General features: G+C 42.1%; 3 protein-coding genes across 3 annotated transcripts; all 3 read right to left on the reverse strand.

Moving 5' to 3' along the window:
* Nucleotides 1–552: 552 nt before the first annotated feature.
* F5147DRAFT_708693 (uncharacterized protein) lies at nucleotides 553–906 on the reverse strand. The gene has a single exon (XM_041438144.1). The coding sequence runs from the start codon at nucleotides 825–827 to the stop codon at nucleotides 591–593; it is 237 nt and encodes a 78-aa protein (XP_041289908.1). The 5' UTR covers nucleotides 828–906; the 3' UTR covers nucleotides 553–590.
* F5147DRAFT_762653 (uncharacterized protein) lies at nucleotides 907–2408 on the reverse strand. The gene is made up of 3 exons (XM_041440594.1): nucleotides 1592–2408; nucleotides 1442–1538; nucleotides 907–1269 (listed from the first exon to the last, which is right to left on the reverse strand). Exons 1-3 carry the CDS (start codon nucleotides 2302–2304, stop codon nucleotides 1246–1248), a joined length of 834 nt encoding a protein of 277 aa, XP_041289909.1. The 5' UTR covers nucleotides 2305–2408; the 3' UTR covers nucleotides 907–1245.
* A 2448-nt stretch (nucleotides 2409–4856) lies between these two features.
* Nucleotides 4857–5468, reverse strand: F5147DRAFT_537482 (uncharacterized protein; the record flags this gene model as incomplete). The annotated part of the gene is made up of 1 exon (XM_041430184.1): nucleotides 4857–5468. A coding segment is annotated over one exon (612 nt), but the record flags the coding sequence as incomplete, so codon positions are not given.
* Nucleotides 5469–24823: the final 19355 nt, after the last annotated feature.

Here is a 24823-nt window from a genome sequence, read left to right on the forward strand (position 1 = left end):
CCCCTGACTTCTACTACTTAACACGGTTTAGTTGCTCCTCCATTAACATGCATAACTTGCTCGCCGCCTGGTACAAGAGTATCGAGGACCTGCTCAACTACTGCGAACCTCTGCTTGTATACGGAGATGCTAAAGATAGCGCACAGCTAGCATTGTACGTTCATGCTCCATGTTCGCTGCGACGACGACTGATTCGAACTACCATTAGCCTCAGGGGCATGAACAGCGCAGTGCATTTTCTCGAAGGATGTGTTGCTAGGCAACTGCACGGGTTGGGGTAACCCGTGCGGGTTCGGGGGACGGGTACTACTGGGGTACGGGTACGGGTTGGAATTCTGTGACCTGCGCACTAACCCGTACCCCTGGCATACCCGTGCCTTCCAAAATGGTAATTATTTTGTAATCAATGTTTCTAACTTATCCACTGTGCTTTGTAGTTAAAGCCGTATACGTTAGGAATAATGAGGACGAAATACTATTGTTGGTTGATTTCTGAGATGCGGGAGTGAGTGTATTTCGTGTGCACGATGTCATGCGGTAATGGAATGCGAGATGAGATCAGTATGGCGAATGAGAAGTCTAGTTAGTGATTAACCACGAAAGCTTCGCTTTCGTGGTGGTGGGGAGGGTCTGGCTCTGCCAGACTGCGCTTGTGTGCGTGGTCTGGGAGGAGCAGTCTGAGTCCGGGTTATTGGGGGCTGAGAAGAGGTTTTTTGAGATAACCGGACGCAGAGGGGACAGACCCTCAGAGCGTGTTGTGATCGAGTCTCGAGGTGCGGGATGGAGGGGACCGCAGAGAAGAAGAAGAGAAAACGAGACCAAACCATACCTGGAGCATGGCTCGAATACGAGTCGAGTGTCTCTTCGAGACGCCCGACCCAGACACAACACGAGACATGAGAAGGAATTGTAAAAGATGCAATGTGTGTATGATTGGATTAATACAAGTCTAAGAGGGTACAGAGCGAAGACGACAATATTCATGCATGTTGGATTGTAAGCGCGTAAGAGCGATGGGAGTGGATGAAGCAGTAGCAATAAATAAAGGAAGGACAGACTCAATCTGACGCCAGTAGTCAAGGAATGCTCTCGATTTCCAACGGCCCTGCGTTGCTACAATGTCAGGGTGAACGCCTTCTAACAGAAGTTCTGTGGCCCCGCCAATGCGGAAGGCGTGTCCGGGCATGATTGGATGACCGGCCGCTGACCAGATGGTATTGATGTGATCCATGAACCAAGTTTTTGTCATTGGTGACCATGAGCCGTCTGCTGTTTCAAAGGAGAATAATGGAGCGTGAGAAGGAATATTGGTATTGACATCAAGATGTAAAAGGAGTGCGACGAGGGGACAAGTGGGGTGATCCCGAGCCGTAATGCTAATGTCTGCGCCGTTGGTGCCCGTAGTTTTTGTCCATGGGATATGAAAGGATAGTCGACGTACATTGTGGGAATTATGCGTGATGATGGGAAGGATAGAGCGAGAGACGTGCTTGATTGCATCGAAAGTATTTGGACTGGGGATCAAGAGTTCACCAAGACTTGGTATAATGTTAGAATAAGGTCGCGGTTGGAGAGGAACAGGAAGTCCTACCGACAACAGGACCAGAAGGAGACGCATGCAATGGCGAAGATTGCGACATCGAAGGAGTTTGATAGGTTAAGTCCTTGACCTAGTTGGACAAGTGTGTCTAATGTGACTGGGGGACGTTGTGCTCGTTTTAAATTGGGAGGTACTAGACGTGTGAGACCACGTTTCATATGGTGCAGAAGAGGGGAGTCAGTGCCGTGCCATTGGGCGCCGTTGACGATGTGCCAAAAATGTAAACCTGCGAGCCAATTGCTCGCGGTACTATCGGAGATGGAACCTGCAGATGCTGCGATGAACGCAGAGAGTAAGGCATTGGAAGCTGGCATGCATTGGGTCTCAGGAATGTGGAGTTTGTCGCAATACTGGGTGAAACGAAGAAGTCCCGCGCCGTAGTTGCTGCGGGTGCTCTCATCAAGGGACTGGGTGAGTATGAAGAACATTTTGAGGATGTCAGATTCAGGAAAGAGTTGTTCTAACTCGTGTTGATGGTCAAAACCGTGTGGAGTGGTCCAAAGAAAAACCCGATCACTGGCAAGTATGTGAGGACGGTGTGTGGAGGGGGTGATGGAAGCGTCTTTGCGGGGTTTGCGTGGAATTCGTACTCGTCCATCCGGGCGCATGACAGCTGCTTCGCGGATTTTGATGGAGTCTAGACGGAGGGGATTATCTGGAATGTCAAAGACGAGTTCCAGTTCAGAGTTGGGAGTGGGTTCCATACTCAATGAAAGGTGAGAGTTCTTCGGGGATGGGAATGCGGAAAGGTAGACATGAGGAAAGTTCGGGTAGGATACCTCGGGAGATGGGGTCTGCGAGATTGATGCTGGTGTGGACATATATAAGCGATATTGAGAGATTCGCCGCGCGAAGTACAGCTTCAGTGCGTCTGATGCACGTGTTAGAGGCGAGGTTCAAACAACGGCCTTTACGGAAGGCACCGATGGCACCTTCGTTATCGCTGCAAATGAGTATATCAGCATTGGAAATGCCAAAGGAGGAAGTGATGGTAACGGCAAACTCGATCGCGATAGTTTCCAGCCAGCCAATGTCATGACTGATTGGCTCGCACCAGCCGTCGCGAACGACCCATGCCTCCCAGAGTCCATTCCAGTACAGGCCAATGCCTGTGCCAGTCGAGGCATCGACCCAGATGTTATAGTCTCGTGTGGGAGGTCTTGGAGAAAGAGGACGAGGCATGTGGTCGTGTTCAAGGAGGTTGAGCCACCATCTGAGATTGGATTTGACTGATTTCCACATGTAGCGAGGAACGAAGTCCGCAGGGAAGTCTGCGATCCATCGATATAGGGCGGATAGATATGAGCGGCCGTGTAAGAACATGAAGGCGCAGTGAGTGAGGGTACCGCTGATCTTTTCAGCGGCCTTCTTGGGAACTTGGCGGGTGGAGTAAGTGTCCAGGAAGAAGCGGAGGTGATGGACATATTTGAGACGCTTTGCCTCTGGAAGAGCGACAGTACGAGCAGGAAAGTTAAAGGTGTAACCCACATAGTCCTGTACATCGGCAAAGTCGGATCCTTTGCTTTTGTGCCAGGGTATGTTAATGGGACCGATGTAGTCCTTTGCTGATTGGATGTCGTAGCGGTACCGGAATAGAACACCGTTGGAGATACCAATGAAAGGTCCGTCTGGATCTGGGACTCGAATGACAAGGAAATTGTCGACCCATTTCCATGTGGGACCGATCTTCGCATGGTTCCAAATATCCACGGTAGCATTGGCCACTTCCCCTTGGATGCCAGCTGCAGAAGATGCGCCGAAAGGGAGGTTATGATCTATGTAGAAAAGATCGTGAAAATGCACCACTAAGTAGTGTTTGTGATCTGGGAGGATTGGAATCGTGTGATAAGCACTTTCGATGTCTAGAGAGGCTGCTTGAGTGCCCAGAGGGGCGGAGGCGACCTGTGACAATGATAAGCGGAGGTGCTTGGAATGGGAGGATCAATGGAGGATCAGGAAGGGAGGAAGCGGGTCCGAATGACCCAGAAGTACCATCATGATTGGTAGCACTTCGTGAATAGATCGGGATGGATCTAAAGAGGAATGATGTGCATCCGGACTGCCCAAACGATACACTCCTCAGCGATGTGTGTCACGAGGTCATGCAAAGGATGGTAGTGGAGTGGAGAGTGCACAGGAAGGAGAAGGGGGGGGGGAAGAAGGACGTACAAAGGTAGCCACTTGTTCTGCTGTGCCCCAGCGAGTGGGAAACTCTTTTGCGTCAATCTCATCATTAATTGAACGACCTAGGGCACCTTTGTAAGAAAGATTGCGGCAGACGCGTAACTTGGGAGGATCGCCTGGTGCTCCATCTTTGGTGGCGACCTGAAGCGGCGAGGAACGAAAGGGACCAATTTTGGCTTCTAGCTCTTGTTGTGAGAAAGGTCCACTGAAGTGACCTAGTGCGAGTTCGGATTCGATGTATTCTTTGATGGCGTGCTTGTGTTCATCGGCACTGGGAAGGTTGGGAGGTGCATAAGTCGAATGGATGGGGTCGAGTCGACCGAGGGGAAAGCCGTGTTTGATTTTGAACACGAGTTCTGGGTAATCCTCAAGAAGGTTAGCGTTGTGCAAGAATGTATCAAGATTATCGGCTGAGTAAGGCGTGATGATTTTGGAGAAGTCTGTGTCTGCGTCATAAGGCGTTTGGGTGATGCTGAGATTGTCTAGGTATACGTGATGGGGAGCTGCAGTATTGGGAATGGGGTCCATGTCCCACCAAGAAAAGGGAATCAGGAGCGGATCAAGCCCCCAGGCATTTCCGACTACAGGCACCATGGTCGGTGGATCCGCAGAGGGAACAGGCGTGAATTTCGCCTCCTCTGTGAGTGCGCTTGGTGCAGGTTCGTTTGCCATTACAGAAGATATTGAAGTCGACGCAATATTTGACGTCTGCATTGGATCGTGAAACGATCTGCTTGTTGACCACTTTCGAGTGTGACGACAAACTCGATGACGACGAGTCAGGACAGTTGGGGAAGGTATGTCCAAGTTGTCTGCATGTGAGACATAGGGGAGGGAGACGTTCCGAATCATTGGACTTGTTGGGAACTCGAAAGGACTTGTCGGAGGTTTGCGTTTTCCGAAAGGAAGAGTCCCGGTCCCGGGATGGATAAGGTTCATGACGATGGCTCTTAAGGTCGGTCATTGCATCGCTGACGGCCTTTAGGGTTTCTTTCCTGGCAACACGACCTTTAATGTCTTCGAATTGACGGAAGTACTTAACTTTGTCGAGGATTTGTGGGTCCGCTGCATATGATGCGCGTTGTTCGATATCAAAAGTGAGAATGGCAGTCCAGTTGTCTGTAAAGTCAGGATGGTCACGTAGGATGTCATAATGATTGGCCCAGCGAGTGTGAATCTCGGGAGAGGCGTGTTCCTGGAGGAAATGGAGGTAGCGTGCCCATGCCTCGTGCCATTCAGGAATGCTGATGTCGGATTCTGCAGGGAATTGTGAGATATCCAGAAGATGACATTTTGTGGGAGCGGAGCCTCGGTGGGAAGAGTAGAAGGTGATGAATTTGAGCGTGGATGATTCGAGGAAGAGACGTCTTGTAGTCTTGGATGTGAGTAATGAGAAGGGAATATGCTGATTGTTCCTGGCTAACTCTAAAATGTATGTATGGATGCCATAAACGTCTCTGATGGAATGAGAAGCTGGAGTTGATCGTTCTTTCGTGATATCAAATATAAGTGAGGACGAAGTATTTGTATTAGTAGTAGTGACGACGGGTGTGGAAGGGGTTAGTGCTGCGTTCATGGAGGCTTGGAAGGATAGTTGTTTGGAAGGAGATAACTTTTGGAAGGCAGCAAGCATACTAGACATATTGATCGTAGTGGTGGGAATGGGGGTGTTAGGTCTCGGTGAGGGAGGGGCAATGATAGGTACTTGTAAGGAGGTAGACATATTGTTAATGGTAGTGGAAGAAGAAGCATTGGTAGAAGATGAAGACGCAACGGTGACATTATTGGCCGGGGGACGATTAGTGGGAACATTAGTAAAGGACGGGGGAACGACAAGGAGAGATTCGTCATTTTCGACATTCGTTTCGCCTTGGTTGTGACGCGTTTGACGCGCCTGGTTACGCGTGGCAATATTGGCATTCTCGGCAACAATTTGATCTCGGGTAAGAGAAGCTCTACCGGCGGGGGGATTGCTATTAACCATGATGTTAAACATATAAAAATACTGAGAGAAGTGGTAGTGAAACGAAAAAGGTGACTAAAAAATCAGAGCCGAGTGCCAGAAGGTGGTGGTATGAGGCGAAAAGATTCAAAGGACGTTTGGACAGAAGCATGCACTTATCTATGTCTTAGCACACGGGCCTGCTGCTATGAGAGTGCGGGAAGTGTCAAACAGATATCACATGTGGCTTACAAAGCCCTAGATCAACGTGGTGTGCTCGTGGGCTCACATGCACGTTGATCGTCCAGCCATCCTGGCCCCTCCCACATCACGCCGTCGTCAAACGAGCCAGTAATAGGTATGCCTTGGTTTTTTTATTTTAAATCTATTTGACATTTATAACTACAACTAGGTATTTTCGAGCCTGTAACCATCCACCGTTTTGTGATGAAGGTTGATAGCACCAGTGGGCACAGTTGAGGTGGAGGGATTCTGGCTGTCTTTCGCTAAGCTGCAGAGGTGCGTGTATTCACACCTCATATGTATCTACATGACTTACGAACATTTCCGTTTGGTTCATAGTCCTCCTTTCGCGCTCGACACTGATGTTGACGCTGATGTTGCTGTGCCTGTGTCCCACTCTCAGGCTGTGCGTGACCTTGTCCTTTGATTGTTTTCACTTGTTCTCGCTCGCTCCGGCTTGCTCTGACTTGTTCCGACTCATTCTTGCTTGCTCTGACTTGTTCCGACTTGTTCTGGCTCATTCTGACTCGTTCTAGCTCATTCCGGCTTGTTCTTGTTTGTTCTCGCTCGCTCTGACTCGCTCCAGCTCATTCTGACTTGTTCTTGTTCGTTCTCGCTGTGCAAGGTATGTTATCTCACTATGAAATTTTAGGTAGTACCCGTGGGTAAACTCCCTGTGGGTAAACTCCCTGTGGGTAAACTCCCCACAGGTGCGGGTATGGGTCTAATATCCACATACCTGCCAAAACACCTGTACCCCTTGAGTGGGTGTGGGTTTTTGCCAGGTATGGGTGTGGGTATGACCTCTGCTACCTGGGGGTTTACCCGTGCAGTTGCCTATGTGTTGCTCACGATGACCAGACCGGCGTAGCCTTGGCGGAAGAATGCAGCTATCAAGTAGAAAAGTTGCACTGCACACTTTTGGATGTGAGTAGACCAATTTGTTGCGCATAGGCAATAACTTACTGTTTTCTTAGAAAGAACAAGAAGCCAAAGGTTTGAATGACCAAAGCTGGAGAAAGAGACTAGTGGTCATGGAATGTAAGTATTTTTGGTGCGATAATAGACTGCGACTTAATTGCTCTCGTTTCTAGTCCAAGAGCAAAGGAAGCTGAAGAATAGTTTAAAGGATGGTACTGCAGGGCCAGACACCGAGAAGGTCATATACCAAGAAGGCATTGGTTTTGATCTTGATTGTATCAGCACCCGTCTACTTCACCTTGCTCAAGCAAGTCCCCTAGAGATGTAACAAGTTGCTGTCACTGTAATCCTGTAGATGGACTGGCTAGGATTATCTGTACCATAGTATCATAGATGTACTTGCGATATATTGACATTTAGTATAGTTTGTGGTTTAATTGTCAGGATAGCCTGATGCCTCTCTTCCAGAAGAAGACCGAGTGAGCCATTGATCGCTTGTGGAAGAACTTGAAACTCTGTAAAGAGTATAAACTAGCATCGGCACTGGCTGCTTTGCCCACTGCCAAGATTGAGGAGATCCCCAAAACCTCACTGATTGTACTGGCTTTTCAGCTGCTGAACCCCACACCATGACCTGCAGAAGTCATGATGACACCTGCTAATGCCTCCAAACTGAGTCACTATAGATTCTTGGCAGAACCCACATCTGTCCTTGGGAAAGGATGTGCTATTGTCACAGAAGAACCACCCCATGCAAAGATCCCCAGACTGGCCACTGAACCAGTAAAAACTCAGAAGTTTGAATTTTCTGGAGAAACAATACCCGTTCTTGGAAAAGGAAGAGAAGACCATCCCCTTCCATATGCAGGATATGCCTATGATGGATGATGAAGATGACAAACCGCATGCAGCCCTTGACACTGCGACTCCCCCTGATACCAATGTAGGTATACAACACAGAGTGGGGCTATACAAAGATGGCTCCAAACTGATATCTTTATGTTGTGGTCTTGCACTGCCTATCTGCTATACTTGCGGGACAAGTGCGTTCGACCCAGGGGTCTGCGGTCTGGGAATAGTTTTGGGGGTCAGTGAGTGATGTGAGGTCAATATTCCAAGTGCGGGAAACAATGTCCGAAGGTATAATTATGATGTCTGATGTTTTCAGTTTATTGGGTTCAGTGTATCAGAAACTAATAGTAACGCAATAGTGAGCATCGGGAAAGCAAGTGGTGTGTGCAATAATAATGATGATGGATACGGATGGTGAAGGAATGATGATATTCGCAATGTCAACTAAGAACTACAAAATATTGGGTTTGACCCTAAGCATTGGAGACGATTCTCCTCTACTCGGATGATGATGATGCTATGGGGAGTCCAATATTTATGTAGATACATAGAAATCTGGAACCCTATAGGCGAAAGTAGCAGCACAATATTTCGGGTTCAATGTCCTATGTAATAAGACATGATGTACTGCGGACTATGGGAATACATGTAATAACGTGGTCGACAATGTTAGGGATGTGAAAACAAGTAACTACGCACCTAGTGGGGCTAGCGCAATGAGACTGGACATAGGTAGGACAAGTGTGCATGATATCCAATAGGCTGATGCAAAACCCAATGTGAAACCCAATGTCCGATGTCCGATGTCCGATACCCGATGTCCGATGTTTTTGGGTTTGGTGTGTATTGAGTCGGGTATGATAGGTAATGATTAGCATTCAACATGCATCAGAAAATAGACCTCTACGAGGCCACAAGGACTCCAAGTCCTACACTGACATACACATGTCATTGGTAGAACCCAATGATAACTGGGTTGAAGATTACTTTGACATGGTGCTTCAATGATTGAACACCAGACCATTGACCCCCCCTGGTGCCCGCTCCAGCCCTACTGGCTGATGATATAGATTCTGACAACAATGCCAAACCTACATCAATCAGAATGATGGGTTACATACCCATACCCATCACCAAAAACCTCGACTGTGGAGAATTTGACCTAGATTTCTGATTGGTTGGTCATGGTAGATAAAACCGCTGTGGGTACAACAATTCTGATGGTGATTCAGAACAATGTGTTGGGTCTTGCAGAACCTAGCTGCTATTCAACCCTAAAGGGTTTCTGGACCAGGCTCAAGGCTCAGAGGAGAGGGACTGTCATGAAAATTGCTGAGGACTCAGACTCATACTGGTAACTGATGAAAAGGTAACTTTTTTATGTAAGCTAAGGTGCAAACATAACACTAAGTAAAACAGTCTCTACAAGCCTAGCCAGGAATCAGTTCCTACACCACTTAGTGACAGGGTAAATTCCCATTATTTTCACTTTTAAATCTTAGATCTTCCCATTTTGACTTTGCCGACACATTGGTCTGCAATGACCTTAAACTATCCGAAGTCCAGCATGACTTTAAAACTGCGCAAACCTCTGAAAAGAGGTCAAACTATCCATGTCAGTAATGATATAAAACTAGATTACCTCCGAAATGAGATTAAAACTATGATCATCCAAGAAGATGTGAAACTACTGAAGAAAGGGCAACCCCTAGGCCCCCTTATTCAACTAGCACCTTTGACATCTGTGTGAACACCATAAAAAGATCAAGAAGATGACAAAGACGAGGACTGAACCCCAGAAACTCCTGCAAGCCTGGATCCCTTACCTTCCCTGATTGTCTGGAATGACTTGAAACTATCATGAGGTGAACCTTCGGAAACTCCTGCAAGCCCTTAGATCCTCTAGATCTGCTGACTTGAAACTTTGAACCAGAAGTATAAGGAATGCACACATGCACCTAGATCTTAGCCAAATGAAAGATAATGGTAGCATATCCATGATTGTGACTTATAACAAAAGACACAGATCAAGAACAAACTGGCATGGTGACCATCCCCTCTGCCAAGACATGAGGCATCAATAAGCCCTCACGATTGAACCTTGATAGAGAGATCAAGATGAAACAAAAGATAAGTCTGACTCAGCGGAGCTTGGAATGATTGGAGAATATATAAGACACCCTCCTACAGATATCATTCCCCAGAAACTCCCACCATCATGATGACTCCCACTGAAGAAACTCCTGTCACTGTATCCCTGAAGGACTCCGATTATGGAAGAATCCTCAGGATGATTGAGAACAGCACATTCAATGAAACCGCTATTCTGACCCCTACATACTCTCGTGAGATTGACAACATCCTTGGAGACTTAGATGCATGAATTGCATCCAGCACTTCTCTTGCCGTTTACATCATCAGAACTACAAAACTGCTAGAAGATGCAGCTCTTCGTATAGACCTAGACACAGGTACTAAGACACTCACCATGCTGCATCTGCAGAAAAGGATTTGTGCAATGGTGCTTCACCTACTCCCCCTCGACTTCCCTGACATTGCAAACCTGGCTGTCAGAACCATTGAAGCGAAGTCACCCGCTGAAGAAGAACCCCACCCCATGCGCTCACTGAACGATGATAGACCGCACCTGCATGCAACTTTGTAGACACTGTGGAGGATACGGTGTAGAGATACAACAATAGCTGGGCACTACACGAAGTAAGTAGCCAGCAATATAAAAATGGTTTTTGTGGTCGTGCACAGCCTAGTCTGCTATACTTGCAGAGCAAGTGCATTTGACCCAAGGGGTTTGCTGTATGGTATTAGAATAATCAGTTATACGAAAAGGAAGATAGTCCAAAGCGCGGGAAACAAAGTCCAAAGGTATAATCACGAGTCCAATGTCAAAAACATCGGGTCTGATGTTTTCGGGTTAGTGGGTTTGCCTCGGGTTGCATCGGGTTAGCGTCGGGAATATAGTGAATGTTGGGGATAGTGAATGGCGGGTTACTGTCAGAGTGTTTCAGATAAAGAACAGATGATATTTGCGGAATTCAACTAAGAACTACTAAATATCAGATGACCTCCTCCTACTTGGAGGTAGAAAGGTAAAGTAAATAGGTAGGAGGTATGTGAAATATATAGTGTCTATGTAGAATTTCGGAGTGCTATAGGCGAAAGTAGTAGTGCTGATTTTCGGGTCCAATGTCCTATGTAATAAGACATGATGTACTGCGGACATGTAATAACACATTCTACGATGTTAGCGATGTGAAAACAAGTAACTGTGCACCTAGTGGGGATAGATACAATAGGACAGGACATAGGGAGGACAAGTGCGCAGGAAAATATCAGGTCTGATGTGTGGGAAACATCGGATTCATCGAACTAGTGTTGGGTTTCATCGGATTAGCATTGGATTGAGTGGGTGAGTGTTGGATAACATTGGGAAGTGATTTGTGTGCGATGGGCATTTGACATGCATTGGAAATTAGCTGAATATGAGCCTAATGTGAGCTCAAGTGCTACAACGGACACACATTTAGACAGTGTACAGACTATGTCTGCTGCATGTGCAGCGAAATAGGACTGGATCACCTAGCGATCCACTGCCCTGAACTCAAGGGACACATCGTGCTCCAGGAGTTTACAGATGAAGAGAAGTTCTTTGAAGCTCTCTTAGATTGGGAGCATAACCATAAGGCACTCGCAGACCTCGCACTCAGATTCCCTGTGCCACCATCCCTGATGCCCACAACTCCTGCAGAACCCCCCACAACACACGCACCTTCCAGTTCCACTTTGGAAGAGAAGAAAGAAGTTGAAGTCGGTGACTTCAACCATAGTAATGGGGTAATGTTACAATAACATGAGTCCCTGCTCTACACTCCCCTACCCCTGACGATACCTGAGCAGCATACAATATGCCGGCTCTCTTATGCTAGTGGTCTGGACCTGCTATGACCTCACTGTGGCCTAGAAGGCCTGTTCCTGATAGACCGGAGGCTGTCCGCCTCATGTACACCTAGAGCACAGCATGGTGCCTCATACTTGATTAGAGGTTAAGCCTCATGTATCTTATCTGACCTCATGGACTGACTCATGTACCGTTGTAAAGAGTTGATTCTGTGTAGGCACTACAAAAGTGTTACCTTCAGAACTCAATGTGCAAGTGTAATGCTCGTCCTAAAGAGACTGCTTATAGAAATACTTCTTGATATAAAATGCAAGGGATGTCTAGTTAAGATTGAAGTAGAAAGAACAGAAAGGTCACCCAAGTGCGCTCAATGTTCCGAAGATATGTCCAATGTAGAGATACAACAATTGCTGAGCACTACACGAAGTAAGTAGCCAACAATATAAAAAATGTGTTGTGGTCATGCACAGCCTAGTCTGCTATTCTTGCAAGACAAGTGCATTCGACCCGAGGGGTTTGCTGTATGGAATGGTCTGTAGTTAGTGAAATGACAAACGATCAAAAGTCTGAGCGTGAGAAACAAAGTCCGAGGGTATATCTACGATGTCCGATGCCAAAGTGTTGGGTCCGATGTTTTTCAGGTTTAGCGGGTTAGCGGGAATCGCGATAGCGAATGTTGGGAAAGCAAGCGGTATGTGGATTAATGATAATGATGGGTATTTCAGATAGAAAGAGCGGTAATATTCACAATGTCAACTAAGAACTACGAAATATCGGGTTTGACCACAAAGAATCGGGAAACGGCTCCCTACTACTTGGATGATGAAAATACTCAAGGTCAGTCCAATATATATGTAAGTATGTAGAAATCTGGAACCCTATAGGCGAAAGTAGTGGCTGACAATTTCAGATCCGAAGTACATGTAAACAAACATGAGGTACTGCGGAAAATGGGAAAACATGTAATAGCGCTGGCTACGATGTGAGTAATGTGCGAAATAATCAACTACGAGTGTCTGTTATCATTTGAAAGAGTGGCAACAGGCCAATGTCAAGTAAGTTTTCATTTGTTAGTTTAAGCTGACATCGGACTATTACTAGTCTCTTCATTTTACTTTCACCAACAGCCTGCACCACAAGCTAGATATCATTGTAAGCAATATCTCTCTATTGTCGACAAATTTTGATCAACAACAGGGAAGCTTCAAGCAGTCATGATGAAAGTGATAGATTATTAAGATGGTCAAAACCAGATGTCATATCATATAATAGTGGGAGTGCTTTATGGAAAATTTGGGATAGGACTTCATTTGGCAGGTGCTGCTGATATTTAGTAATTTTGATGCCAGTACTGAGCCTTATATTCATTATAGGAGCAGCTTTGCTTGAGGTTCTGGATGGTGCATTGAGAGTAGTTGGACTAGGAGAAGGAGAGGAAGACTCTGAAAACTAGAGGTAAAGAGTTTTAGACACCTTCAATAACAAATAATAAATGAAAGGTTGATGTACATATAAGTGTTTAAGCTCAGATGCTGGTTGTGGCCAGTCAACTGAATAGTAGTTTATGCACTGCTAGATTGATGAAAAAGAGGGTGATGTATATTAAAGCAGGAATCTGCATCTAAAAAAGAGACCACTTACAGAAGTACCATAGAGGAAGTTTGCTAAACTGCTAGCTGACACTTTTTAAACTATTTGGGACAGCTTTATCATGGTAAAGGATAAAATGATCACTTTACCATAACTAATTTTCCTTATTTTCCATATGCTGCATGCAGCACAGTGGCCCTATACTGTACTTTGAGCCTGTTGTAGGTATATAACAATTGCTAGACACTACATGAAGTAAGCACCAATGCCAAACATAAATGTTGTGGTCTTGCACAGCCTAGTCTGCTATACTTGTGAGACAAGTATGTTTGACCCAGGGTTTGTTAGTTGATAAAGTAAAATAGTCCAAATACAAACACATTAGATCTGATACTTTTAGGTCGGTGTAGCACTTGGGTTGGCGCTAGGCATGTATCCTGCCAATCTCACAGATAACTCACATTGCACCCCTCGACACTCCTTTTACCTTCTGAGAGCTCTGTGCGCTCACCCAAGTCGTCCAAAGGTCGTCCATTCATTTTTGAGGCCTGTTTTTACCTGTAATCCTTCATATCATGTTTTGTCTGTGTCCATTTGACTTTGCTGGTGCATTTTTCACTTTGTTTATCTGTTATTGAATATATCATAGGACCAATTACATTGGTAACCCCATTTACTGGAATAGTATGTATAGCAGCACACCTCATACATTATTACATGCATATCTGTGTAGCGGCTCACCTTGAGTCTTATTACATTTCAGATAGCTTATCTCACTACTGTTCTCGCCTATACAATCCTGGACTTTCATGCTGTAGGATATAATCTGGCTCACTAACTACTCGCACTTCACTCCACTTCCCTTGCTATGAGTCATAGTTAGTAGAGTCACTCTCAGATAGTCATACTTCACGCAATCTTTTGTTCATTTGGAATGATTGTTTGGCCTGACTGCTGCCATTTCACATCTCACTATCTTAGAGTTCTTCTGGTAGGCTTTGCTTAGTTGTACTTTGCTAGCCTTATACTTCGACACACCCGCTGTACTTCACTCTCAGAACCTTTACTGTTCATCAGACACTTCACGCAACCTTGGACCTTTGTTTATTGACTTGAGACCACCTTTGCTTGCATTGGACAAGTACTTCGGTACTTCAGACACATCCTCAGAACATCGGATGCACCTTGGGTGACTCTTTCCTTCTCTCAACTTGGATCTTAACAAGATATCACTTGCATTTTTATATCAAGAGATAGTTCTACAGGCAGTCTCTTTGGGACGAATCACACTTGCACCTTTGAGTTCTAAGGTAACCATCTTTGTAGCGCCTACACAGAATCAACTTTTTACATCGGGTTAGGCATTAGGTTGTGTCAGGTTGTGTTATGTTATGTTGGAAATATGTTGGAAAGGTAGGAAATATCGGAAATAGTGAATATTAGGTTACTATTGGTGTTTTGGAGTGTTTTGCATAAAGAAAGGATGATATTTCAGAATTCAGTGAAGAACTACTAATATATGATGACCTCCCTCCTACTCAGAGGTAGAAAGGTAAAGTAAAGTAATAGATAGGAGGTATGCAAAATATAGTGTCTATGTAGAATTTCAGAGTGCTATAGGTGAAAGTAGTAGTGATAATTTTTGGGTCCGATGTCTTATGTAATAAGACATGTGGTACTGTGGACATGTAATAATGTGGTCTACAATGTTAGCAACATTAAAAAAGTAACTGCACACCTAGTGGGGATAGATATGACAGGACAGGTTATAGAGATGATGTTTTCCGATAGGCCAATGCAAAAGCCAATGAACCCAATATTTGAGTCTGATGAATGTCCAATTGGATAGCTAGAAATTGGTAGGAAAGAATGACATTATCATACATCATAAAATAGCCTGATATGGGTCCAATGCAAGCCCGAGTGTTACACTGTGCTTAACAATATACTTTGGTACTAAGTATACTGCTTGCAGTCTTATACCAGCAATACCCACTCTTACAAACCTTATCAATAAAATATTAGCATAAGATATATCTGCTAAAGTGCCTACTCTCCTGAATGTACCTATGAATATTGATGAGTTCATTCCCACTCCTGCTAGCCTGGGTCTCACTATGAATGATTTGAAGTTTATTACTATTGTAAAGCATATCTAAACTATATCAATAATCTTAAAAAAATTGAATCATTATATCCAATCAATATCTAGTCCTAACAAAACTTAACCTGAATATAAGTTTATGGAGCACCTAGTGAACCTTCTTACCACTAGGGATGACAAAAGTTATGCAACCAACAAAGTGACTGCATTAACCAACATAATCCCCTTTGTCTAATCTTTGAATATCTTTTAGACAGTACCTATTATCCAAAATACCTACCATCATTCTATACTTACATAACTTATATTCTAGCATATGCTGAAGTCCATAAAGATATTTCAACAAATTGTTGATAGGTATGAACATTAGCCATAGCCCCTATTAACACTCACAGTTCTTAGTGACAACAATGCTATTTCCTTCAAAGTACATATTTCTGATGTTTGGAGAAGAGAACATCATTTTATACAGATTTATTGTAAGATGTTGTTGTCAAAAAAATTGCCACATAATTTTCTTTTTGGGTGAAAACACACTGTAGGACATCAAATTAGCTTAAAGAATATGCAATTAGATAACAAAGGCCAATGAGCTCTTAGAGACATCCTGACATAATATACTGATATGGTTTCACCAAATCCCTTTATCAAAAGAAAATTAAAAAATGTAATGGATTGGCTAAGTCAAGTAGAGTTTTCTAATGAAACTTTGCCATTTTTGGCTTTGCTGCTTAGCCACCTTATTATGCTACTAGATTTGGACATGAAAGAGATCTAAAAAATGAAGAATGAGAATATATATGAACTTATTAGACTTATCTAAACCAATATTGGATGATAAAATTTGACGTAATCTCACTTTTTTCTGCTTACAAAGATAATATTCTCATATTTTGCAGGAAATTACTCAAAAGATTGCTTACAACATATCAAAATCCATTATAGGGGTTATTTCAGATATAAGATAGAGTTACACTATAGAGGAGAAAAATTGCTAAGAAGGAATATCAGAAATTAACAGACAATATGCTTAGAAGAGTGACTGTAGTAATTAGAGCAAAATAAGGTTACACAAAGTGCTAGATTTATATAATAGTATTGGTTAAATATAAAGTCAAAAAAGTATCTGTATAAGTTATATAATTATATTTTTTCCACATATAGGTTGATTCTCATGATATGTATCTCAAACTCTAGCTATGATATAGAGCTTTTAGACATATCTATATGTCATTATGATATACTTAGGCTCTAGCTTGCTATTATTCAATTACTTAAAATTAAGCAAACATTTGAATACTTTTTTGAGTTACTATATATTAATGAGTTTACTTATATATTTCTCACCTGTGGCTGAGTTGGCTTTCATTTATGATAGTCCTAACATTCATTCAGATAATACTATGGTTCTATGCAAGATACTTAAACTAGCAAATTTTGCTTATATATTAGCAAGTGACCTGATGCTTACTATAATAAATTGTTAGATAACTGCTAAAAGCGTGATTGCTATTGGCAAGTGATGCTGCTGGTGCTGTTCCTGTCTTGGCTCACTTCTAAAGAATAACAATAGAATATTCAAATTACTAGGCTCATATAGTATTGTGTATTCCTGAAGTCCTTCTTGCATGGGAATGAATATTAAGAGACTATATGAAGTGCCAGAACAAGATTTGTTAACTGAACTATATAATGACATGGAGCAAAAGATGGAATTATTCTCCTCAACTTGAGAAACTTCTAACCCTAGTTCTACATATTAAAGTCAAATGAATAAAATCATAGTACAAATATAAGAAGTAGAAGCTGACTAAGATTCCAGGACTCTGTAAAGGGCACTAGTTACAGTGGAGGATATGAGTATCTCCAATCATATTGGACACTTTATATTGTTTGTTGTTATACCTTCTTCTGGCTCCTATCTCTCTTTTACTTCCTACAACTGATAATAGATATTATGGCCTGTACATCTTCATTATTGCATTCTTATCTAGAAAAAGAGAAATAGCCCTTTAACATTTTATTTAAGCCTCTATCTTTAGTCTTCAATCTCTTAAGCCTCTATCACTCATATTAGTTTCTTCTATCTTTTTTCTAAGTCCCTGAGTCTCCAATTGCTCAGAGCTCTTACTATTATATTCTATAACTCTCTGATTGCAATAAAATGTGACTGGGTCCCCTGAGTATGGAGCTAGGGGACTCTGCTTATCTTGAGACCTATTCTAAGTGTAGGCTGATTTATTGTAGTTTAACTTGTTTGACCAAGTTGAATTTTGTTGAGGCAACCTAATAAATTTACCAACTTCATATGTGAGGCAGTACTTCAGAGACATGGAAGATGGCTGAGACATCAGACAAGCTGATCAAATAGCATGGGAGGCCAAAAATAATGAATTATTGACAAATTGATGCAGAACTAGTCTTAATAAAGAGAGAAGGATATTGATTATAGATACAAATCTAATAATGATTAGGCTACTCAAAAACAATGATGATTGGCTAAGTTGGAGTTTAGTGCATGCACCACTATTTATGATGGTTTAGAAAGAGACCAACTATAGCAGATTCTACCATAAGCAGCCTTTCATGTTATTGACTAAGATTTCTTATTGAATCTTACTTTTAAGATATTTGACTTGTACATACTTACTATGCCAGCTTGTGCAGATTCCTCAATGAATATAAATGATAATAGCAACAAAGTATGAGCAGGTAAAAGTAAGTCTTCTTATGCAGACTCTTAGAACCAAAAGAACTGAATAAACTTAACAAGATTATCTGAAATCATCAATATTGAGCAGGCTATAGAGGCAGAACTTTCCTAATTCATGTTGGGGATTCAGCACTTCTCAAAGAAGCTGTTACCATTAAGATATCTCTCTAAGTAGAATCTTTATTTACCCTAACTTATATCCAATGCTTACCCTCTTGAGAGCCAGGCTCTCACTACTAATAAGAGGGTCCTTGATGTACCTAGAGGGTAGGCCTATCTATAGGCTCCTGAATTTGAATGGAGGAACAGTGTGAGATTTAAATCAGGCTATAGTTACTTTTATTAATATCTTGCCACATCTGCTATAAATCAGGAGTCTCGACTGGTCCACATAGTCTCTCCCTCATAGATTACAGTTGTACAGTTTAAGGCATGATTAAAATGCAAGTAGAAATACTTTATGTTGCTTTAGTCAACAGCAATAATGCTAAGATTATGATAGTTGATTGTTTTCACATACTGCACTTTCTTAATCAGTATCCAAAGAGGAAGCTTATTCAGATGCTCATTAAAAAGCTTCAAACTCAGACATAAAGAAGAGAGGTAGGTACTAGTAAAGACTTCAAGGTTTCTCCTATGTATTTCTTTCGAAGGCTCAAGCCAAATGATTGCTCTGAAAAGGTCAAAGAAGAATTTTTTGAAAGGTCATACAGTCTTACATCTACTGTTATGAAGGGACATGACTGTGAGATTGTCTGCCCAGCCCTCCAGGTATCTACTCCAAAGACAAAGGAACATATTTCTGATATCCTTATAACTCTTCATAATTGATATTAACTTGTTGTTCCCTTGAGTATTTCAAAAGAAGAGTGGAAAGTGTTCAAACATGTTATGAGAGAAAATAATGTGTTTTCATTTGGTGGACTCAAGCTTAGAGCAGTTGGCTGCCAGATGAATGTCTCTAAGTGTTCAAGTAGTGAGAACTGGTAAAGGTTATAGGAGACCTCTAGGGTTCCTAGCATACAGACTCTGGAGATGATTTATTGATATTTACTCTTCTAACTATATTACTATATGTACTACCTAGTATGATTTTATGAACTCATATTCTTCTATACTAATCTTGGGACTTTTGGCAGATAGCAATCCTGGGGCCTTTGCATTAGGCTGATCCTAAAATCTGATGTGTGACTATCTACAGTGAGCTAATATAAGTGTAGCCTGTGAATCACTCACTAGAATACAAACATTCATATTTGACTGTATTTACACTTTGCAACTTTTATACAAGTGTGGTATCATTCTGTTATGGTTAGGCTACCTACTATGACTGAAGAAATAACTAGGAAGATAAGAACTTAGAGCAGCTATTTGTCCTCATAAGTTGAGAAGCATTGCAGACAAAGTGCTGTTTTAGAACTTCAGACCAGTGCAGACTTTAGGAGGCACAACCATAATATGATAGTATATATCTATTATGACTTAAATATAGTACCTCAGAGGACAACAAGAAAGAGACCATTTCTGATATGTTATTATCAGAATTTATGGATCTAGTAGCATGTATAGCATCTGAAAGTCTGAAACTACAAGAACACGAAATCAGATAGCTTACAGCTTGCTTATTTAGATCCTATAAGAGACAACTATGTTGTGACATGATCTAGTCAGAAATAATATGGTGAATACTATATATTGCAGGTTGACAATAATAATAAATAAGCATTGTCAAGTATCATGCACCTTGATTACAGTGCTTAGTACCTAGTAGATCAATTGCTGAAGCCTCATCTTCACAGACTAGCAGTTTTGTTTCTGCTGAATCTTCTAGTTCAACAGCTGACATTAAGGATGGGAGAGTTTTTGTCTTGCTTTCTTAAAGAGGTCATAAAGTGTGCAATTATGTAGATAAAATGAAAAACTCAGATCAACTTCTCATTTGTCATGTTCAATCATCACAACATTCAACTACCTGTATACCAGTGTTGCTTTCATTAGTGCCTCCTCTTTTTCTTTCATAGTCTGCAATTCACTGACATTCATATAATATCTTCTGACAATAACAGTTCAGATCACAGCTCATCAATGAATGATTGTACAACTAGTTTCAAATTTGATAATTGTGTGAAAGGAGAAAGTCTTATTTGAAATATACTGTTCTCAGCTTCCATGACACCATTGTTGTTCTCTGCTAATGCTACTCAATTATTATACCTGGTTCTAGATCAAAGCCTATAAATTGAATTGGCATGAGAAAAATAAAGATCAAGCTTTTGCAACATCTGCTGTCTGGAGTTTGTATTCACATGGAAGCTAGATGAAGTGGTTCCAAGGCTTGCAGATTGATTTCTCAAGGATTTTTGGATGTTCTATCACTGCTCGGTGTAAAAAGTTGATTCTATGTGGGCGCTACAAATGTGGTTACCTTAGAACTCAATGTGCGATAACCTGCACCAAACCAGTTCAGTGCATGGATGACTAATACTCTCCCATGAGCCCGATACCCTAGAAATCATTATGAACAATCTTCCTTTACTTTATGGTTCAGATTGCAGTTCAGATAGTATTTTCATTTCATTTCTCAGATAGACTCAGATAGGCTGAATATTTTTGTATATTTAATTTTGCGGTAAATTCTGCTTAGTCAACAACAAAAATGACTCAGTCTGAATCCCACACATGTCAGGTAACAGTGAAAAATAGTTCTTGCATGAGTTGCCTTGTGGGAACTTTCTTAAAACCCTAAATACACGGCTCACGTCATTTCTACGGTCAATAAAGTAACATCATAACAAGACACCAACAAATAACATAATCAGTCTGTTACTTAATATTAGTCACATGATACTGAGTCATATGACTCTAACAGTCAGGTGACCTATGATCCTAAACCAAATCATGACAAAGCAACCTTTTGAGATGACTAAAGCTTAATGACACAAATTATAATGCACATGACTAACAGTAAATAGTGTTGGTACAATCTGACTAAGCCTAATTCCCTTAGAACATGGGAAATAGTAGCACAGCCACCCTATTTTATCTATATAAGAACCCACTTTTTGCCAATAAAAATATGCCCAAGGGAACTTTTAAAGCCTCACAAAATAAAATTGAGTGTAAAGTGTGATCAGTGTCAACAACAGTGACAAAAGCTGTTAAGCAACTAACTGAGAGGTCATTGTAAGCAACATCCAGCAATACCTTTAGCTCATCGTCAACAACTGTGAAATATCTTGAGCTCACTGTGCTCAACAGTGAGCAAACTTTTTCTTTGATTTTCTACTGGTGAACCTCTAGTTTTCTTTCATTTCTCTTTCATTTCTTCTTTCTCTCTTTCGTTTTTTTTTTTTTTTTTTTCATTTGTCTCTTTTTCTGTTCAGTTCATTCACATATTAGTGTTATTGTCTGAATTTGTTCCAGGATCTTCATGTTGTCTTTACGTCCATCTAAGCACCGGCTTAGTGGGAAGACTTCAGAAGTTGATAGTGACACTTGACCTCACTCATCTGAGTAGTGATACTGAGCCTAGGGTTTTCTTTGTCTGCTAGACTTTAGTTGTTGAATAGGGGACTTGGTACTGAAATCCAAGGATGTCCATTCCTGATTCTGTTTAAATACTCATCGTGAGTTCCTTGGCAGCAAGTTCAATAAGTGAACTAAGAGTTCTACTGAGCATTGATTAGTCCTGACCTTTGATTCTACCTGTTTGTGCTGAGGGGGTGATTGTTATAACTTCGCACAATTTTCTGTAGTGAGTTTATTATGAGAAGCATTGTTACTGAAGGAAGGGTTTATATTATCATTATATTTTTTTTTATCAGTACCATACTGTTGGGCTGACTTTTCTTTGTCTCTTTTCACTGCCATACCATTGGAGTGATTCATTTTTCTTTTGTCAACACCATACTGTTGGGCTGACTATATTCCGTTTATTTTCTATTACATCCATACTGTTGGATTAACTGGTATTACTACTGACCTCACAGGAAGTACTTTTGTCTGAACATTGCTTGGGGAAGTGTAAACAGCCACCCATGAACAACCACATTATCAGTCATTGGTATTTGTCTGAATCACTGACCATGAAGATATTTGATTTTGTAGGTGTTTATCTATAGATCATCTATCTAAGAAGACAGCGAGTGTGATGTTCGTCCCAAAGAGACTGCCTATAGAAATACTCCTTGATATAATGCAAGGGATATCTTGTTAAGATCGAAGATGAGAGAAGGGAAAGCTACCAAGAGTGCGCTCAATGTTCTGAGTGTTACGCTGATTGTAGGTCGGCGTGTGCGAACTAGGATAGGTCTTCTCAGCGACGACTCGAGTGAGTCTACTGAAGCTGAGCGTGGTCTAGCCTTGACGGAACGTCAAGGATTCCTCTGGCGATCTCGGTAAGACGGCGCTCGTCGAGATGCAGGGCTAGCGGATACGTGCTAAGTCGTATGGGGGCGACTTAGAAGTGCGGTCTCACACAAGGAAGCTGGTAAGCTTAGATGAGCAAGTTCTGGGGATGAACCTAGTAGATTAAAGTAAAGTCTAAGTACGATAATCTGTGTCTACTTATAGGGAAGCACTACAAGTATTCTAGCTCAGTCTGTAATCAATAGTATATCGTAAATCTATGATAGTAAGACATGAGGTTCAGATAAGATACATGAGGCTTAACCTCTGATCAAGCATGCTGCACCAAGGGCAGCTGCGCATAGGTACAGGAAGCGCCGAGAGCGCTCCGGGTCTACATGAGGCGACATGCGTTATGCATGCGCTGATCTAGGGTGTCCATGAGGCGTACAGCCTCCATGGAACAGGTACAAGGCCATCTAGGCCAGGGGCGGGGTCATAGCGCCAGGCGGGGTCATAGCGGTCCAGACCGCTGTCTTTCTAGGCGCGGGCGGCGCACCGCCGCGCGGGGAGTCTAGCAGAGCGGGGGCAGGCGTAGGGAGAGCTGGGGCTCTAGTAGGTGTTACAGATCCCTGTAACACCGAGGATGTGTCCGAAGTACTGAAGTACTCGTCCGATGAGGTCCGAGGGTGGTCTGACGTCAAGAAATGAAGGTCCAAGGTTGCGCTAAGTGTCCGAAGAGCTTACAATAAACAGTGAAGGTTCTGAGAGAAATACTGTGGTATGTCAAAGTATAAGACTTGCGAAGTATAACTAGGCAAAGTCTATCGGAAGAACTTAGAGATAGTGAAGTGCAAAATGGCAGCGGTCAGGCCAAACAATCATTCTGAATGAACAAAAAGATCAATTGCGCGAAGTGCGACTATCCGAAAGTGAGTCTACTAACTATGACTCATAGCAGGGAAAGTGAAGTGAAGTGCAAGTAGCTAGTGAGGCAGATTATATCCTACAGCATGAAAGTCCGGAAACTGCATAGGCGAAAACAGTAGCGAGATAAGCCATCCGAAATGTAATAAGACTCGAGGCGAGCCGCTATAGAGATATGCATGTAATAATGCGTGAGGCATGCTGCTACACATATTAACCAATGGTTTCAATGGGCTGACAACATATGTGCCCCTAAGACATAATCAATAACAGATGAATAAGTGAAAAATGCACCAGCGAAGTCAAACGGACATGGACAGGACATGGTACAGAGGATCAGGAGTGTATACAGGCCTCAGAAATGGACAGACGACCTTTGGACGACTCAGATGAACACATGGAACTCTTGGAAGGTAAAATGAGTGTCAAGGAGTATAATGTGAGGTACCTATGAGATTGGCAGAATACATGCCCAATGCTGATCCGAGTGCTACATTAGTTATATAGTTCAAGAGATGTCAGGTTTTCTATCATCAGCATTATCTGTATCTCTTAAAGATATTGTTTGTCACTGCAGGCATTTTCCCATTTCCCTTCACCAAACATCCAAAAAACATTGATTGAGAAGATAGAATTTTCCCCTCATTTTGTCTGTCAAAACATTGAAAAAAAGTAATTCGTGCTTCAATGATTTTCTGTGTGGGACATGATGCAAAAATTGATCATGTTCCTTCAAGGATAATGCTGTATTTTCCATCTATTGTCCTTTAAATAGCAGCTTACAATAATGTTAATTTTCTTCTCTGTGTTTTTCAGATATACACTTAAAAAACGTAGTATATTTGAAAAACACAGAGAATAAAATTAACATTATTGTAAGCTGCTATTTAAAGGACAATAGATGGAAAATACAGCATTATCCTTGAAGGAACATGATCAATTTTTGCATCATGTCCCACACACAGAAAATCATTGAAACACAAATTACTTTTTTTCAATGTTTTGACAGACAAAATGAGGGGAAAATTCTATCTTCTCAATCAATGTTTTTTGGATGTTTGGTGAAGGGAAATGGGAAAATGCCTGCAGTGTGTGTTGCAGGAGAACAAACTTCGCTTGCTCATGTAAACTGTGCTGATTTGATTTGTTTGCTGTCCCATCAATGTGTATCATCTTTGGGTAATGATGCTGTATTCAAAAAATGTTCCTTGGTTTCAAAACTCTATTTCATTCTTCATTGCATTCATATGCTTTGACTCGTGGTATACAATTTCAATTGGCATGTTTGCATGAAGATTTGTTGCAAATGTTAATGCAGCACTATAGTCAGATGGAAGTTGTATGCATAGAAAGGATCTCTACCAAAGATGTTCATGTGTTTGTTCTACCTGTCATTTGTGAGATTGTAATTCTTCTATGAATACAATTGGTCTTCAGATTTAGTTATTAGACATCATAGGTTCTTGGATGTCTGCAAGACCCCT

Source organism: Suillus discolor (genome assembly GCF_016758755.1).
Source record: "Suillus discolor strain FC423 chromosome Unknown F5147scaffold_50, whole genome shotgun sequence".
NCBI lineage: Eukaryota > Fungi > Basidiomycota > Agaricomycetes > Boletales > Suillaceae > Suillus > Suillus discolor.

Bases quoted from the DNA above. Each gene is read 5' to 3' on its own strand.
- F5147DRAFT_708693 (XM_041438144.1), bottom strand. From the start codon at position 827: ATGGTTTGGTCTCGTTTTCTCTTCTTCTTCTCTGCGGTCCCCTCCATC.
- F5147DRAFT_762653 (XM_041440594.1), bottom strand. From the start codon at position 2,304: ATGGAACCCACTCCCAACTCTGAACTGGAACTCGTCTTTGACATTCCA. The intron at 1,539-1,591 runs GTAGGACTTCCT...CATTATACCAAG, and splicing joins TCCTTCTGGTCCTGTTGTCG to TCTTGGTGAACTCTTGATCC. The intron at 1,270-1,441 runs GTACGTCGACTA...CCTTTGAAACAG, and splicing joins TCACGCATAATTCCCACAAT to CAGACGGCTCATGGTCACCA.